Raw genomic sequence first — 14,731 nt, forward strand, 5'->3', positions numbered from 1 at the left:
ATATATATATACTTTAGTTCTACAAACTTTGAAGAACTTTAGCGTCACATAAACTATGCACTAATGCACCTTTCAATGATGCACTTTTTAATGCACCTTTCAATGCACTTTTTAATGCACCTTTCAATGCACTTTTTAATGCACCTTTCAATGCACTTTTTAATGCACCTTTCAATGCACTTTTTAATGTACCTTTCAATGCACTTTTTAATGCACCTTTCATGCACGCGCACGCAATCGACAGAAAATTATAAGTTTAACGAGGAACATATAAATTTCGTTTCTTTCATTTGAAGCTATAAAACCGACGAAATCGGCACAAGTATAATTAACGTTGGTCAATTCCTTTCCTTGTGATTTATCAAACTGACCCAGGGTGATCTCATTAACCCTGTGACCTCGTTATCGTTAATTATTAGTCTAAGTTGGAGCGAGGAGAACAGCAACAAAATCCGACGTCTTCCAAATGAGAAAGAAGGAAAGATCGAAGAGTATTATTGGGATTTAGAGATGCCTCGCGATTCGTGAAAGCAGCTATCCTTATACATTGTACGTAATTAAGCAAAAACAAGAGAAAAAGAAAGAAAACAAGAAAATACATTTATATACATACAAATAGGTGAGAAGATAATTATATATAAATATGTATATGTGTAAACGTGTGTGCAAAACTCTCCTGGCGGTAATACGAGCGAAAGAATATGGATTATACGTGGCGTTATAGCGATGATTGCTGGCACGTCGTGATCTTGTTGTACGACAAGTACCACCTAATTGACCCTATTATCCACTGTATATCAATGTCTAATAAACTGCTGTTATCCCAAATTGTCAATAAGTGTTACGTGATACTTTCTATCTTTGCTCCATCACTAACAATTTATATAACGTAAGATTTAATTTAATCACTGGATTGCAGACATTTATACGAATTCGTATTTTTAGGGAGAGAACTAAAAATATCCAGAACCAGAGATAAAAAATACAAGCAGAGATTAGTTTCGTTCACTGGATATTCTAATGAGAATATTTTTATATATTATGTACATTACATACATGTTATCTTCAGTATATACATTTCTGCATCTTTAAAATTAGCATAAATGCAAACAAACATCCGCAGTTTATTAATAATACTCTCAGCAAACCTTCGTACTCTAATAAAATCGATATTCCGTTTAAAAATCTTTATAAACACTCAACTGAGAAAATAAAATGTTGAAATATAAAAAAATGAGAGGACAATTCTATCGAATTATTCGATTAACAGAGATAACACGATCTTAAGACGAAAATAATTATTTTTTTACATTTAACAGCAAGTTTATAATCATGAAGATCTCAGAGTTGCTCAATGAACTACTTAATATATTAACTCTTTGGTATGCAGAGTTTTCTAGGAAAAACAGAAAACACGGTGAGAAAAATTAGGAACCAGTTAGACCGGAGGCTTGTTCGTAAATAGGTGAATAAATTATGTTATGGTGGCCGGTCGACCTTGACAAGCTTCTACGCGATTACCATATATCTACATTTTAAAGTGATGATTTGACTCAGTCGTTCAAAGCAATTGTGATCATGAAGTCTTTCGTGGAGTATCCTCCAAACTGTGATTTTCCAATTGAAAATCTCCCTTACGGTGTCTTTTCTACAAAAAGCAACGTAAGTGACATGCTCTAGTACACCATAGACATAGATATAAATTAGAATGATTGCAAAGCTAGAAGAAAGTTTGTAGGTTATGTGTGTATAGAAGAAAAATTTTTTATTGAAATTATTTATCGTGATAACGATTGTTACAAACAATTGATATAATACAAAATTAATATAATATTATTGCCATTCAAAAACAATTGTTTCATCAATATAAGTAAAATATCGGAGTGTTAGTTAAGTGAAGTGCCATCTACATGTGGTTTGGATAATAACAGGTAGAATTGAAGGCGCGTATTTCCAAACATATTTTTGATTAACAGTGATAGCAGTAAGATATTTTAATGATTAGATCGATTTTTTACATTTTCAGTTTGAATTTTTCTAAATCCGTTTATTTTTATACACTTCCAACAACTTGTTACATATCACACAACGACTAAACTTGAATAATATTTTTCTAATTAATTTTCATTGAAATTGATCATCTAGATTGTTTAAAAAAATTATGTACTGGTTTCATGAAGAACTGACAAAACATTATTACACTTCTTTTATATTTGAATTATTAATTGTACCTACTGCCAAACTATATTATCGAATGTTGATAACATACTGTACCACGATAACTTTCAAATCTTACAGCCTCAAAAGAGAATAGGAGTAGCAATAGGCGATGAAATTTTAGATCTATCCGCTATTTCACACTTGTTCGATGGACCGCTGTTAAGAAATAATCAAGATATATTTCATCATGATTGCCTCAATGATTTTATGGCCTTGGGAAGACCTAGTTGGCTGGAGGCCAGAAGTAAACTTCAAGATTTGTTATCAACCAGTAATCCTACACTACAAGAACCAAATACTCGTTCGAAGTAAAATAAAAATTGCTCTGTTTCTCTTTGAATAAAAAGGGACAAATCACATATTTTACGAACTACTTCACTTTTCAGGGTATTTGTAAAACAAAATGAAGCAACGATGCATCTACCGGCAAAAATTGGTGATTATACAGATTTTTATTCTTCCATTCATCACGCTACAAATGTAGGCACAATGTTCCGTGGAAAGGAAAATGCTCTGATGCCAAATTGGTAATTAATTGTTTTTAAATTAATCACATTTATAAGAAATTAAAAAATTAAAGATATAGAAAATAGAAGCATTCGTTAAAATATTTAAAGGATTACGTATCTTTAATTGCATTTCTAAAAATAAAAAGTATTTCAAAGAATCGTAATGGATCTGGTACACCTGTAGGAAATATTTGCCAGTTGCTTACCATGGAAGAGCAAGCTCAGTAGTCGTTTCTGGCACGCCGGTAAGGAGACCTCATGGTCAGACACTTCCGGTAGAGGGTGCGCCTCCAGCGTTCGGCCCTTCTAGATTAATGGACTTCGAATTAGAAGTAGCCTTCTTTGTTGGACCTCCTACAAATTTAGGTGACACCGTTTCGGCATCCAAAGCTTATGACCATATCTTCGGAATGGTCGCTATGAACGACTGGAGTGGTAATTCTTCATAAATCTTACAATTTCTTTTTATGATCTTCACATAGAAGAAGATACTAAAATGAAATAGAAAAGGCATAATTAATCGAAGAAATAATTACAGCAAGAGACATTCAAAAATGGGAATACGTTCCATTGGGACCTTTCGGAGCAAAAAATTTCGGAACCACAATTTCCCCATGGGTAGTCACCATGGAAGCTTTACAGCCTTTCAAAGTACCTAATGTGCCACAAGATCCAACCCCATTTCCCTATCTACAGCATAGCGAACCTTGTAACTTTGATATTAAATTAGAAGTTGACATTAAAAGTAAGCTGAATTTACGAGATTTTTACTTCACAATGATATTTTGAAACATTGAATTTGCAATCTTTGCATGCATTGCTTTTCTTCTTGTATAATTTCTAGCTCCAAATGGTATCGTTACCACTGTCTGTCGCAGTAACTATAAATACCAGTACTGGACACCCCGACAACAATTAGCTCACCACACCGTAACCGGATGCAATATCAATCCTGGTGACTTAATGGCTTCCGGTACGATAAGTGGCGAGGTGTGTCCTAAATTCTTATTCATTGTCTACCAATTAAATCGTCGATGTTCAAAGTACACCTTTCCATCGAATCGTCGTATGTTTCAGGCTGATGATTCCTATGGTTCCATGCTCGAGCTCTCTTGGAAAGGCACTCGACCTATACCGTTAAAAGATGGGACCAACCGGAAGTTTCTGCAAGATGGTGACGAAGTGATTATACGCGGTACGTTCGCTATTTTCGTTTAAATAATAGAAGCTGTACATAGCTACGAAATTATTGACAGTTGAACATTGTTCTATAGGTTACTGCCTCGGTGATGGGTATAGAATCGGATTTGGACCTTGTTCGGGAAAATTGTTACCTCCTATTACCCAATAATTTTATTTTCTAGTATAATATAATTAAGTTTACGATATCTAAAATTATAATTTGGAAATTGTTTATCATCTCTATTGTAAAATGGTGTATAGAATAATAAAAGAATATAATATGTAAGAATTGCAGACAATAAATAAATTGTTGTGCATTAATTGTTCACAGTTCTATTTCATTTCTTTGAACATGTTTATTTGAAAATTAAATTTGGTTGGAGTTTTGTTGCGATGCAACATACTATGACGTAGAATAGCTGGATTATCGATCCGTGAAATAGTCGTAGGAAATTCGATCAATAAAGAGACCAGTACAGGTGAAGGTAGAGCAAGTATCAAGGAAACATGGCTGCTATGCTGTTAAAGTAAGTAAAAACTAAGAAAATTTTATGCTTTTAATAAGATTTCTCCATGTATATAAACAAAATAATACACAGTAATAGTTTTTGTCTTATTTTTTTTTATCTAAAAAATAAACGAACTAATAGTCTACAATTTAGACTGTACATTAGATACTATGATGGGCATTACAGGGAGCAGAAATTAGATCAATAATATCAATGACGTGGTAGTGTGGTATTGTGTCTACTAAACTAAGATTGTATCTTTATCCTGACATAATACAACTTAATTCGTTCATTTAATTAATCTATAAATCTTTGAATAATCCAATGCATTTCACATTATATCATTAAAATTATATCATTGGACAATCAGATAGATTGTGCGGATTTTGTGGCATATAATTTTGAAACTACATATTTTTAATATCATACAAAAGACTTTGAATGACTGTAAAATAATCTTTAGATAATCTTAAATAGCCTTAGAATGGCACTAAAATAACCCTGAGCAAAAAAACTTTTTCAGGAGTTTGCACACTTTAGAATCATTGGACGAACCAACGGCACAATGGAGCGTTCCCTTAAGCGATGGAAATCACCTAATAGAATTCGAACATGGTACTGCGACAGGTCGTCGATTGGTGAAGGTTGATGGCGAAAAGATAATTTACAGAGATTGGATGTTTCATTTAGTTGGAGACGAAGTTTTCACTTTCAACGATAATAAATTTGTAATTAGAATTGATCCAATCCGAGGTGAGCACATTTCAAAGTAATAACAAGATTCTTATCTAAATTAAATATTTATTATGTGATAAAATATACGTAGGTTTGAAATATTCTTACTCATTATGGGTGAATGGGAAGCCTTACAAAAGCTTTGTGCGATCGCAATCGAAAATCTTGGAAACCTGGTTGGCTAATGTTAGAAATGAAGAATATAGAATAGTTCTAGGTAACTATTTTGTTAATTGCAATCTCTCTATCTGATAAAAAAAATGAAAATAATAATATTTCTTTTGCAGATAAGCAAACTCAAAACGTTTGGGTGAATGGCCAACAGACCGAGACTGAGGTAAAAAGAATGAATTGTCTTATAATTGAAACAAATCATAATTGAATATTCCATTCTAGAATGAATTTACCGATGACGGTGCAGAAATCTTATTTACGGTAGGAGATCTCCCAGCATCGATTAGGACTCACAGTTCTGGTCAGAAAAATATTGGAATAACATACTCTTTATGCATCGACGAGATAGAAATTGAAAAGGAAACGCTTCTCGAAGAAGATGCAGACATGTAGCACAATATATGATGGATTATTTCTACACTATGTTTTTGTTGTTTTACGTACCACAGAAGTTTGTTACACTTTGTACATACGAATCACCGTGCATTAAAATCACCGTATTCAAATTTTACAATTAAACGTTTGAACATAGCAAAAGAAAAAAGAACCTTCTTCTTGAGTTCGATTCAGGCCACGAAAGAAAGAGAAAAATTCTAACCTCAGATCCTCATCCTACATTCTTGTTATTTATTTAATAAATGAATTATTGGTCACAATGTCGATTCGGGAGAGTATATTCAGTATTGGATCCCGAATGATCCAGAGACACGACGATGACATAAGTTTCGATGGTGCATGTCAGCCAACGTTCTCCACTTTTAATCTGAACCATTACAACTCTCTTAATTTTCGATTATAGTTATGAATCTTGATGACTTGCATCAAATGCATAGTGACCTCTTGCAAGAAATCTGGATGTTGACTCTAGAAAACGACATGTACGAGCGGTACCTGAGCCGACAAGATCCTCCCAGTCTCAAAAGTAAAGAGTAGTATCTCTATAAATCTTTGTTAATTTAAATTAAATTTCAAATTGAGTTCATAAAGAAAATGTATCAATCGTCCAAAATTCTTATCAAGCCATCAAGAACATCCTGGACAGAGTAAAAATCACAAAAAGAGTTACAGCACACTTATTGCCAAGATCATCGCGTATGAGCTTTCGAGAAAGCATAATAAATTTCCACGACCCTGGCAGATATAGTGTTGTTAGTACACCTAGCATTGTCAGCATGCCATCCGGAAGTCGATTAGGAGCAACAAGCATCATGACAGTAGGAACTACAGGCGATAGCCCGAAGTCAGAATATCAAGTAAATTCATTCGAGGCCGGTGATTTATATATATATATATAATCATGCTATAGCTCTCCCCAAGGATTGAGTACTCAATGTCCGGGTTATCTAAAAAATTTCAGAACTATCTGAAAAATGTCATTAGAAAATTAATTGTAAAGTAGAAGATTTGCAAAGATATTTACGTTGTCGGTAAATCCTTAGATTTCAACTAAAAAAAATCACTGAAAAATAAATTGTGGAATTTATAAAGATTTAATTATCAGCCAACTCTCGGGTTGCAAGTAAAAGAGTCATTAAAAAATTAATTGTAGAACGAAGTGCCCAAAGTATAAACTGTCCATCGGTCCTAAGATCAGATGAAAGATGAATATTTCACTACTAGAATTAACTATAACTGCAGAAACCACTCGGCCGCTTTGAACAATCTTATCAAACTACTCCGGTCTCGAATGCCTTAAACATCATAAAAATTCTTTATCGAACCACATTTTCATTCTATCAGAATCACAATAGCGCATCGAATGTTTATGGCAAGAAAGGAAGTGGAGGAGATGAAACGGAAACTGGAACAGCTGCAAGTGTTCGTGCGAAAGAAGAAAGCAACCATAAGGGCAGAGATCGAGGAAATCGAAATTCGGATCAGCGAGGCGCATGAATCGACGGCAGAGTTCGAATCGGAAGTGGTTGTAGAGGGCGTGGACTCTATAACAGGGAAGATTCCTGCCGAACGAGTGATCAGGTGATTGCACGTGTTTCAGAGTCTACCACCGTATTGTGAATGCATTTTTCACGCGCGACTTCTCGCGAAGATTCATCGAAGAATGGCTGAGATCGGCGAACACGATACTAGAGAGGCTAAGATTGAAGAGCGCTACATTGAGAATGCTGATCAGAAAGGCTAGACAGCAGCTTGCTCAGAGGAAGGAACTAGGCGAGTTACTTCACGTCGTTGACTTCGAGAAATTAAGCATCGAAAACCAGGACTACGCAAAGATGCTCGAAGAAAAGAACCTGTACGTGATAGATATGAAGAGGATCGCAGGTGATTGATCTTGAACGAGTGTAAGATCTTGTACAAGATTAGGTCCGTACATTGTATTCGTAACAGGGTACTACCATCTGAAATTGACGCAACGCAAGCAGAAACTGGAAGATCTGTTGCGTAAATTGAACGAGGTGAAGAGCGAAATTATAACGAAACAAGATCAGATTAAAGAGTTAAAGATCGAGCAGCGGGTCGTTGAAGTTAAAGTGAAACGGCTGAACAAGAAATTGCAAAATTTATTAAGTTTCATGGATAATCATATCGTAAATGTTTACTTTCATTCATTGATAAGATTCTATGATAAAATAAGTAGATCGATGAGATTGTTTGTAAGAAGAGATATTATCTTTAGGCGCCAGATATTTTAGAATTTGTCCACATACAAGTAGAATGCGCGGAGTTAGATAAAACTTATAAATTACTGCAGAGACATAGGAATATCGAGAAGATAATATTTAAGGAATATAAAAAGCAGTCTCAGATCAGAAAGGAATCTCGTATGAACGAAGAAGCCAGGTGGGGACAGTAAGCCTCAATTTTATCTAATTTGAGATTCATCTATTGATTTGATATATTATTTTAGTAAAAGGGGGAAGAAAACATTGAACACGATATACCCAATAAATTTTTAAAATTTTTACCTACTTTTCCCATCACCTTGCTCGAGGACCTTAAAATTGTTTCCATTGGTCGAACGCAGAAATCTTCGCTAGGAGACGTGGATGCAATTATATCTGTAAAAAAATTACGTCGGCCCCATATAGTCACTGGTTACGCCACCGGATAATTGGAGTTACGGTGCTTGTTTAGAAGACGAAGGAAACCTGGAACGATCATCCACTTTCCATGACACCAGTACTTTCCATAAAACACAAATTGTTTGAAAAAATTGTTTAGATACTGAACGAACCGAGAGCATCGTTCGGCAATTTTTAATAACTAATTTTTGAAATCGTTTCAAGTCCAATAAATTTAATTCCACTCGACCTTTATATTTCATAGTAATCAATACTCTAATTTCAGAGACAATACATTTTTAAAATCTTTTACAAAAAATATATAGTATGTGACTTTCAAATAAAATGAAAATTTTATTATTAAAATTTGTTTTTCAACTATGGGATGCAAGGTGGATTTATAAATTTTCCCATAGTGTTACTGTAAATGTAAAATGTACGATACAAAAAAAAAAATTTGACTGAGAAGTGAAATTGGGAACTCTGTCCCATAAAAAGAAAAATCTTCGGCTCCTCCGTTCATTCTAAGCTGTATTCATGCATTCTTGTAAATGCATTAAGAAATATGAATCGGGTTGAAGATAGGAGGATTTTGGCGTGTGCTACGGTATGTTGGGTGGTCACGCTTCACGCACCGACGATGCCTGTCCCTTCCTCTTTTCGCCCGTGGAATATCCGTCCGGAAGACCTGTCTCTCTTTCTGCGGCGATTCAGTTTTGCGACGACAACATCGACGTACCGAATGTTCGATCAACTGCTAATTGGCAAACAGTACTTATCGAAATTCTTCCTGCAAATAATTTAAGTAATTCCTTATTAAAAACTTCAAAAGCCTCTTTATCGAACCTTATGAGCTCTCCTTATGTGGGACAATGGTATCGAAGATTGCGTTTTACGATGGAATCGAAAGTTTCTAACAGTGTTTCAATCATAAAAGGAAGTGAAAGATTACGCTTATTGTGTCAATGAATCATCGTGAAAAATAATTTTTCATTTTTATTAGTATCGTGTAAAAGACAATTTTTTGAAACGTAAAAGGCAGACAGTGAAATGGCAAGAATAATATGCTCAGTGGTGCATGAAGAGCCGATTGATCAACATCCTGACTTTCTAACTGCATTTTATTTCCCGTGAGAATGAAAAACGATTTCGAAAGAGATCAACGACACCTGCAATTTATTTGTCTTATTTTTGGCTCCACTTTAACTATGACAAAAATGAGGATTCTGAGGAAATTGATTGGTATAGTGATTATTTGTTCTCTTATGCAGAAAAGCTGTAGCAAGTATTTAGAGGTAAGGAAATGAATTATGATTTCGGTGTTTTCTACTTCATTATTGTTTATAAATCACATTAACGGTATTTTGGCGATGATACACTTTGATAGAAGCCTACTTGACACGGTTGGAGGGAGACTTGTTATCCCCTAGGGAATATTAGATCAAAGCTGCATTTAAAATTCTAATTAGGCCTTGAATCATATGATCACGCTATCTGGGTCAGTAGGAATGTTCTTTGTAACCATTTTCACGGTTAAAAGTATGAAGTAGCATTACAAATTTTATTATACTGCAGTTTGGTTACAGAAGAAAGAACATGATTTTGCTTCGATGTATATATTAAAGTTTTGTTTCATCTCCTCTTAAATTGAATTTAGGGTATGAACGTGAATTTAGGGGATGCTGTACAATTTCTTCGAGAATATGATAGTGAAGCTTCTGCAATGTGCACGAGAGTAATGACAGCGCAATGGAATTTTGCAACAAATGTTACTGAAGAAAATCGTCGAAGAATGGTACATAGATCTTCCCAAAAAATCTTTTCTAAAAATATTCAATTGTCAGAAATAATTTGTCAAAAATTTCATTATTTTTGCTTTATCAGATAGAGGAACAGACTTTGAAGTTGAAATTTGACCGAATTTCGTGGCGCAAGGCTGTCAGTTTCGCTTGGAGTCGAATAGGAGATCCCTTCGCTAAAAGGGAACTCAAGATGATCGCTATCAGGGGACGAAATTCTTTGACAGATGACAAATTTAATGAGGTAAATATTAGAATATTATCTCATGAAAACTCAAAACGACGGAAATATTCATAATTTTCAGTTGCACAGTCTGATTCTCGAAATGAAGGAAATATATGTGCGAACAAGGGTGTGTCCTTACAGAACGATAGGAGCAAATTGTGACCTGAATTTAGATCATGGTTAGTTTACTCGTCCATGTAATAATTAACAAATTGTGACTATCAAATAAATAAATGCATATTTCTTAGATGTGAATAAAATAATGGCAAAATCTAAGGACTATGATGAATTATTATATTATTGGCATGCTTGGCACGAAGCTACTGGGCCTCAACTTAAAAATAAATATATGAGATACATTCAACTAGCAAATCAAGCTGCTAGACTAAATGGTGAATAAACTTATATGTAATTGCATTGAAAATTTTCTTAAAAAAGAATCCATATTTTAAAAGCATCTTCCGACTTAGGGTTTGAGGATGCAGGTGATCAAATGAGAGAATTGTTCGAAGACGAATACTTTCGACAGAACACAGCTGACGTAATGTCAGCGATCATGCATCTGTACAAAAATCTCTTTACTTATGTAAGAACGAAATTATTCGAAAGATACGGCGATAAAATAAGAAGGGATGGACCAATTCCGGCGCATATTTTAGGAAACATGTGGGCACAAAATTGGGAAGATCTTTTCGATCTAGTACAGCCATTTCCAGCAAGTAAAAAATTAGACGTCACTTTGGAAATGATGATTCGAAGATTCACGCCGTTGAGGTAATATTACGATAGTAATGCTTAAATGTAATGAATATATTATGATATTAAAAAGGAAAATATTCCAGGATGTTCCAAATAGCAGAGGAATTCTTTACTTCTCTTGGAATGAAGCCAATGCCACCTGAATTCTGGAGATTCTCGATGTTTGAGAAACCTATCGACAGGGAAGTCAAGTGTACTCCCAGTGCTTGGGATTTTTGCAATAGGATGAATTACAGGTATTTATCATCGCTGATAAACCATGATTTAATATATTTAATCGATTAATTTTATAGCATTAAGCAGTGTACGAGGGTTACGATGGAAGATTTACTATCAACACACCATGAGATCGCTCGATTGCAATACTTCTTACAATATAGCGATCAACCATTATTATTTCGAAACGAGGCAATTCCAGGTGACAAAAAGAATTATTTTTGTTATAATAAAAGTTGAATGATTCGGTAAATACCAATCTTGTGTAAATTAGGATTTTTCGAAGCAGTCAGTGACGCCATTGAACTTTCCGTGTTCACCCCTCAACATTTAAGTAAACTCGAATTACATGATAATTCTACGGATGATTATGGAAGCGATATCAATTTCTTGATGCTAATGGCACTTCGTAAAGTTGCCTACATGCCATTTGCGTACATAGTTGATGAGGTTTTACAATATTTTATTTGCAAGTGCGATGTCTTTTTGAAACTGTGAATACATCTCTGTCCTTTTATGTTAAAAGTGGAGGTGGCGTGTATTCAACGAGGGTGTTACGGATATGACAAATAAATGGTGGGAATTAAGATTGCAGTATCAAGGAATTGTGCCTCCAGTGCCACGATCTGAAAGAGATTTTGATCCTGGATCGAAGTATCATATCCCAGCAGACGCTCTTTATGCCAAGTATAAAAGAGCTTTTATTAAATTAGAAATTAAAGAAATTAATTTGAGAAAGTAGAAATTTTTTATTAAATTTATTTATTAAATAATAGATATTAATATACCAATTGAATAAATTCTAATATTTATATGATCTTATTTTTAGATATTTTGTTGGTGTTGTCTTACAATTTCAATTGTTCGAATCTTTATGTGAAATAGCAGGCCACACTGGTGATTTACATACTTGTGATTTTTATAGATCAAGAGAAGCTGGGAGATTATTATCGTATGTGTAAACAAATGATAATGGGAAAAAAATATAGAAAATGTATTCCCTCTTCATTTCTTATTCTTTCAGCGATGTGCTATCAATTGGTTCGTCCAGATCTTGGAAAGATGTGGTACGACAAATGACAAGAGGTAGAACAAACAGGATGGATGCTAGTGCTATATTAAGATATTTCGAGCCCCTAAATAAATGGCTAAAACGACAAAATGAAATGGAACCTGTTGTTGGTTGGATCACAAATCGCGATGACACAGGTAAAAATAAGAAGAGACTAGATTCTATAGAATATTAGATGCGAAATATACTAATAATACATCACAACTATAGACCTTCTTGAATTTATTTCAGCGTTGTTTTTTCACTGGTACCAAAATGGCGCTCGAAAAATCACCTCACAGTTATTCCTCCCACTGGCTTTGATTAGTACGCGAATCTCAATATGTTAATAGCAAAAAGACAAGATAATATATTGCTGTATATATAACACAAATTAGAGATTATGTAAATACTTTATGAAATCTTTGAACAACTACATAATAAGATATTTACATGTATTTTGTAACTGTACTATGCAATTGATGCCAAAAGAAGTATCACATTTATCTACATATTGTACCACGAGTATTTTACATTAAATTTATTTATAACTATGCTTAAAATGATCTTGTTGTTTTATGTTGTTAGTTTAAAAATAATAACCGACAATTGTCTATGAAGTTTCCTACCAAAATATCTTTTCAGATGTAGAGAATTCGATAGATGTCTCTGCTATCATTCATTACGTTTCGATCATCAAACTAGTCTTTTAAAGTAAACGATACGAGAAACATGTGAGTTTTGTTACTATATTTACGTAATTTTTACGAACATCACGTAGGCCAACGCTAACAGAACTAAATAATCTTTCGGTAAGTTCTGTCCAATTTACCTGTCCAAGACGTACAACTCGACAAACTCAGAAGTGTAACTATCTCACAATACAACTTGAAAGCACAGTTTCTTGGTTAGAAATAGCCATAATTGCTTTTTAAAAAATGGACGTGTCTTTTTGCCGGGGCATAAGGTTCGCAACTACTTTAGGATTCAGTCCCATATTGGTGACAAAAAATTTCTTAGAGACAACACGTCTTACACGATATACCGATTCAAGGCGTTGGAGATTGAAATTTTTCGGTAGGTTAACGCGTAAAATTACTTTATCAATGGTTTACAATTACAACCGCGACGTTGTCAATTTCAGAAAGACATCGACATTACAGAAACTTGTCGTGCAATTATGTCCCGTTTCTCAATCATATTAAAACATACGAAATGCCATATAGGCATAAATTCGGTAAGAATATCCTGGTCACGCGTTATTATAACTTGAATGCTAGTAAAGGAGATGCCCCGAAAATAGAACCGATGAAAAAACTATCAGTGTTCGCGAAAATGAAACAAATGACCAAGGATTACTGGCATGTTTTAGTACCAGTTCATATAGTTACCTCTATAGGATGGATTGTCACATTCTATGTAACAATCAAAAAGTAAGCACTGTCAAATAGTATTTATATAATAAATTACATATAAAATTACATGTGATCACAATACTTTGTGATGTCTATTCTTTCAGTGGAGTGGATATTTCCCACCTCATGGAGCTTATGCATTTTAGTAAGAAGTATGTAGATAAAGCAAAAGATTCTACTGTCGGAAACTGGGCCCTAGCATATCTCCTTTATAAAATATTTACGCCACTTAGATATACTGTCACTATAGGTAATTAATCAAAAACGATTCTCAAAATTGTTGATCATATACAAAATTAATGATATATATGTGTATATAATGTATAGGGTGCACTACAATGGCTATTAGGCAACTTAGCAAGTCAGGGATAGTAAAACCTTTGTCATTTGGTAAACAAACACAAATGGTATACAAGGTATAACTGCACTAAATTATTCCTTTCCTTGATAGTAAACTGTATAAAGAAATTTAACTAAAACTGACAACTACATTATTTGTTACATGCCTTCTTGATGTAGTCTGCATATGATACTGTGTGTAGGTCTATTTTCTATTGAATTCAGAATTCTCTGAATGTTTAGTGTCTTTTTAATTCGCTTTCCTAGGTTTCTAGTGCGCTGTCCTCAATTTTATAATATATCCTGTATAATTTGTTCTATGTTATAGACAACAGAATCAAGTAAAACGACAACAACAATGACTCCAAAAACAGGATTCAAAATAGAACGACAGACAGAACCTCCAAAGACATAGCAAAAACATATGGGACAAAGCTAATTGATCACCTGGATAAGAGATTCAATCTAAAAACCTGATTGATGAAAAGGATGTATATTATCACTTGTAAATGTGTAAACGTTATTGTGTTATGATAAAAGAAAAATCTTATATGTAATATATGAAAAAACTGTTACA

General features: G+C 33.9%; 5 protein-coding genes across 9 annotated transcripts; all 5 read left to right on the top strand.

Moving 5' to 3' along the window:
• The first annotated feature begins 1,510 nt into the window (after window positions 1–1,510).
• On the top strand, window positions 1,511–4,232 carry LOC132911330 (fumarylacetoacetase). Of its 2 annotated transcripts, none has more exons than XM_060967939.1 (8): window positions 1,511–1,662; window positions 2,299–2,528; window positions 2,607–2,747; window positions 2,914–3,164; window positions 3,268–3,474; window positions 3,574–3,719; window positions 3,807–3,924; window positions 4,004–4,232. In XM_060967939.1, exons 1-8 carry the CDS (start codon window positions 1,579–1,581, stop codon window positions 4,078–4,080), a joined length of 1,254 nt encoding a protein of 417 aa, XP_060823922.1. In that variant the 5' UTR covers window positions 1,511–1,578; the 3' UTR covers window positions 4,081–4,232. The 2 variants fall into 2 exon arrangements, with proteins under 2 accessions (XP_060823922.1, XP_060823923.1); XM_060967940.1 differs by having other exon boundaries at window positions 1,533–1,662; window positions 2,342–2,528.
• A 157-nt stretch (window positions 4,233–4,389) lies between these two features.
• Window positions 4,390–6,018, top strand: LOC132911345 (fas apoptotic inhibitory molecule 1). Its single transcript, XM_060967965.1, has 5 exons — window positions 4,390–4,438; window positions 4,944–5,173; window positions 5,247–5,372; window positions 5,443–5,492; window positions 5,552–6,018. Exons 1-5 carry the CDS (start codon window positions 4,419–4,421, stop codon window positions 5,720–5,722), a joined length of 597 nt encoding a protein of 198 aa, XP_060823948.1. The 5' UTR covers window positions 4,390–4,418; the 3' UTR covers window positions 5,723–6,018.
• LOC132911388 (coiled-coil domain-containing protein 113) lies at window positions 5,985–7,708 on the top strand. The gene is made up of 5 exons (XM_060968009.1): window positions 5,985–6,066; window positions 6,129–6,251; window positions 6,317–6,569; window positions 7,070–7,306; window positions 7,377–7,708. Exons 1-5 carry the CDS (start codon window positions 5,985–5,987, stop codon window positions 7,615–7,617), a joined length of 936 nt encoding a protein of 311 aa, XP_060823992.1. The 3' UTR covers window positions 7,618–7,708.
• Window positions 7,709–9,433: 1,725 nt separating this feature from the next.
• LOC132911315 (angiotensin-converting enzyme-like) lies at window positions 9,434–12,968 on the top strand. The gene is made up of 13 exons (XM_060967910.1): window positions 9,434–9,644; window positions 10,007–10,144; window positions 10,234–10,392; window positions 10,454–10,553; window positions 10,623–10,766; window positions 10,845–11,148; window positions 11,217–11,369; window positions 11,427–11,551; window positions 11,624–11,799; window positions 11,876–12,036; window positions 12,179–12,301; window positions 12,374–12,558; window positions 12,653–12,968. Exons 1-13 carry the CDS (start codon window positions 9,486–9,488, stop codon window positions 12,748–12,750), a joined length of 2,025 nt encoding a protein of 674 aa, XP_060823893.1. The 5' UTR covers window positions 9,434–9,485; the 3' UTR covers window positions 12,751–12,968.
• A 130-nt stretch (window positions 12,969–13,098) lies between these two features.
• Window positions 13,099–14,711, top strand: LOC132911340 (protein FAM210A). Of its 4 annotated transcripts, none has more exons than XM_060967957.1 (6): window positions 13,099–13,477; window positions 13,545–13,833; window positions 13,920–14,065; window positions 14,143–14,231; window positions 14,335–14,353; window positions 14,483–14,711. In XM_060967957.1, the coding sequence occupies exons 1-6, from the start codon at window positions 13,339–13,341 to the stop codon at window positions 14,497–14,499; spliced, it is 699 nt and encodes a 232-aa protein (XP_060823940.1). In that variant the 5' UTR covers window positions 13,099–13,338; the 3' UTR covers window positions 14,500–14,711. The 4 variants fall into 4 exon arrangements, with proteins under 4 accessions (XP_060823940.1, XP_060823941.1, XP_060823942.1 ...); XM_060967958.1 differs by lacking the exon at window positions 14,335–14,353 and having other exon boundaries at window positions 13,545–13,637; window positions 13,725–13,833; XM_060967956.1 differs by lacking the exon at window positions 14,335–14,353 and having other exon boundaries at window positions 13,100–13,477.
• Window positions 14,712–14,731: the final 20 nt, after the last annotated feature.

This window comes from Bombus pascuorum, chromosome 10 (genome assembly GCF_905332965.1).
Source record: "Bombus pascuorum chromosome 10, iyBomPasc1.1, whole genome shotgun sequence".
Taxonomy (NCBI): domain Eukaryota; kingdom Metazoa; phylum Arthropoda; class Insecta; order Hymenoptera; family Apidae; genus Bombus; species Bombus pascuorum.

Coding starts and splice junctions, on each gene's coding strand:
- LOC132911330 (XM_060967939.1), top strand. CDS start 1,579: ATGAAGTCTTTCGTGGAGTATCCTCCAAACTGTGATTTTCCAATTGAA. Junction 2,748..2,913: donor AATGCTCTGATGCCAAATTG/GTAATTAATTGT, acceptor GTACACCTGTAG/GAAATATTTGCCAGTTGCTT. Junction 3,720..3,806: donor CCGGTACGATAAGTGGCGAG/GTGTGTCCTAAA, acceptor CGTATGTTTCAG/GCTGATGATTCCTATGGTTC.
- LOC132911345 (XM_060967965.1), top strand. CDS start 4,419: ATGGCTGCTATGCTGTTAAA. Junction 5,373..5,442: donor AGAATATAGAATAGTTCTAG/GTAACTATTTTG, acceptor TTTCTTTTGCAG/ATAAGCAAACTCAAAACGTT. Junction 5,493..5,551: donor GCCAACAGACCGAGACTGAG/GTAAAAAGAATG, acceptor ATTCCATTCTAG/AATGAATTTACCGATGACGG.
- LOC132911388 (XM_060968009.1), top strand. CDS start 5,985: ATGTCGATTCGGGAGAGTATATTCAGTATTGGATCCCGAATGATCCAG. Junction 6,252..6,316: donor AGATCCTCCCAGTCTCAAAA/GTAAAGAGTAGT, acceptor GAGTTCATAAAG/AAAATGTATCAATCGTCCAA. Junction 7,307..7,376: donor CCTGCCGAACGAGTGATCAG/GTGATTGCACGT, acceptor CTTCTCGCGAAG/ATTCATCGAAGAATGGCTGA.
- LOC132911315 (XM_060967910.1), top strand. CDS start 9,486: ATGAAAAACGATTTCGAAAGAGATCAACGACACCTGCAATTTATTTGT. Junction 9,645..10,006: donor GCTGTAGCAAGTATTTAGAG/GTAAGGAAATGA, acceptor AATTGAATTTAG/GGTATGAACGTGAATTTAGG. Junction 12,302..12,373: donor GAAGCTGGGAGATTATTATC/GTATGTGTAAAC, acceptor TTATTCTTTCAG/CGATGTGCTATCAATTGGTT.
- LOC132911340 (XM_060967956.1), top strand. CDS start 13,339: ATGGACGTGTCTTTTTGCCGGGGCATAAGGTTCGCAACTACTTTAGGA. Junction 13,478..13,544: donor TTGGAGATTGAAATTTTTCG/GTAGGTTAACGC, acceptor TGTCAATTTCAG/AAAGACATCGACATTACAGA. Junction 14,066..14,142: donor TAGATATACTGTCACTATAG/GTAATTAATCAA, acceptor TATAATGTATAG/GGTGCACTACAATGGCTATT.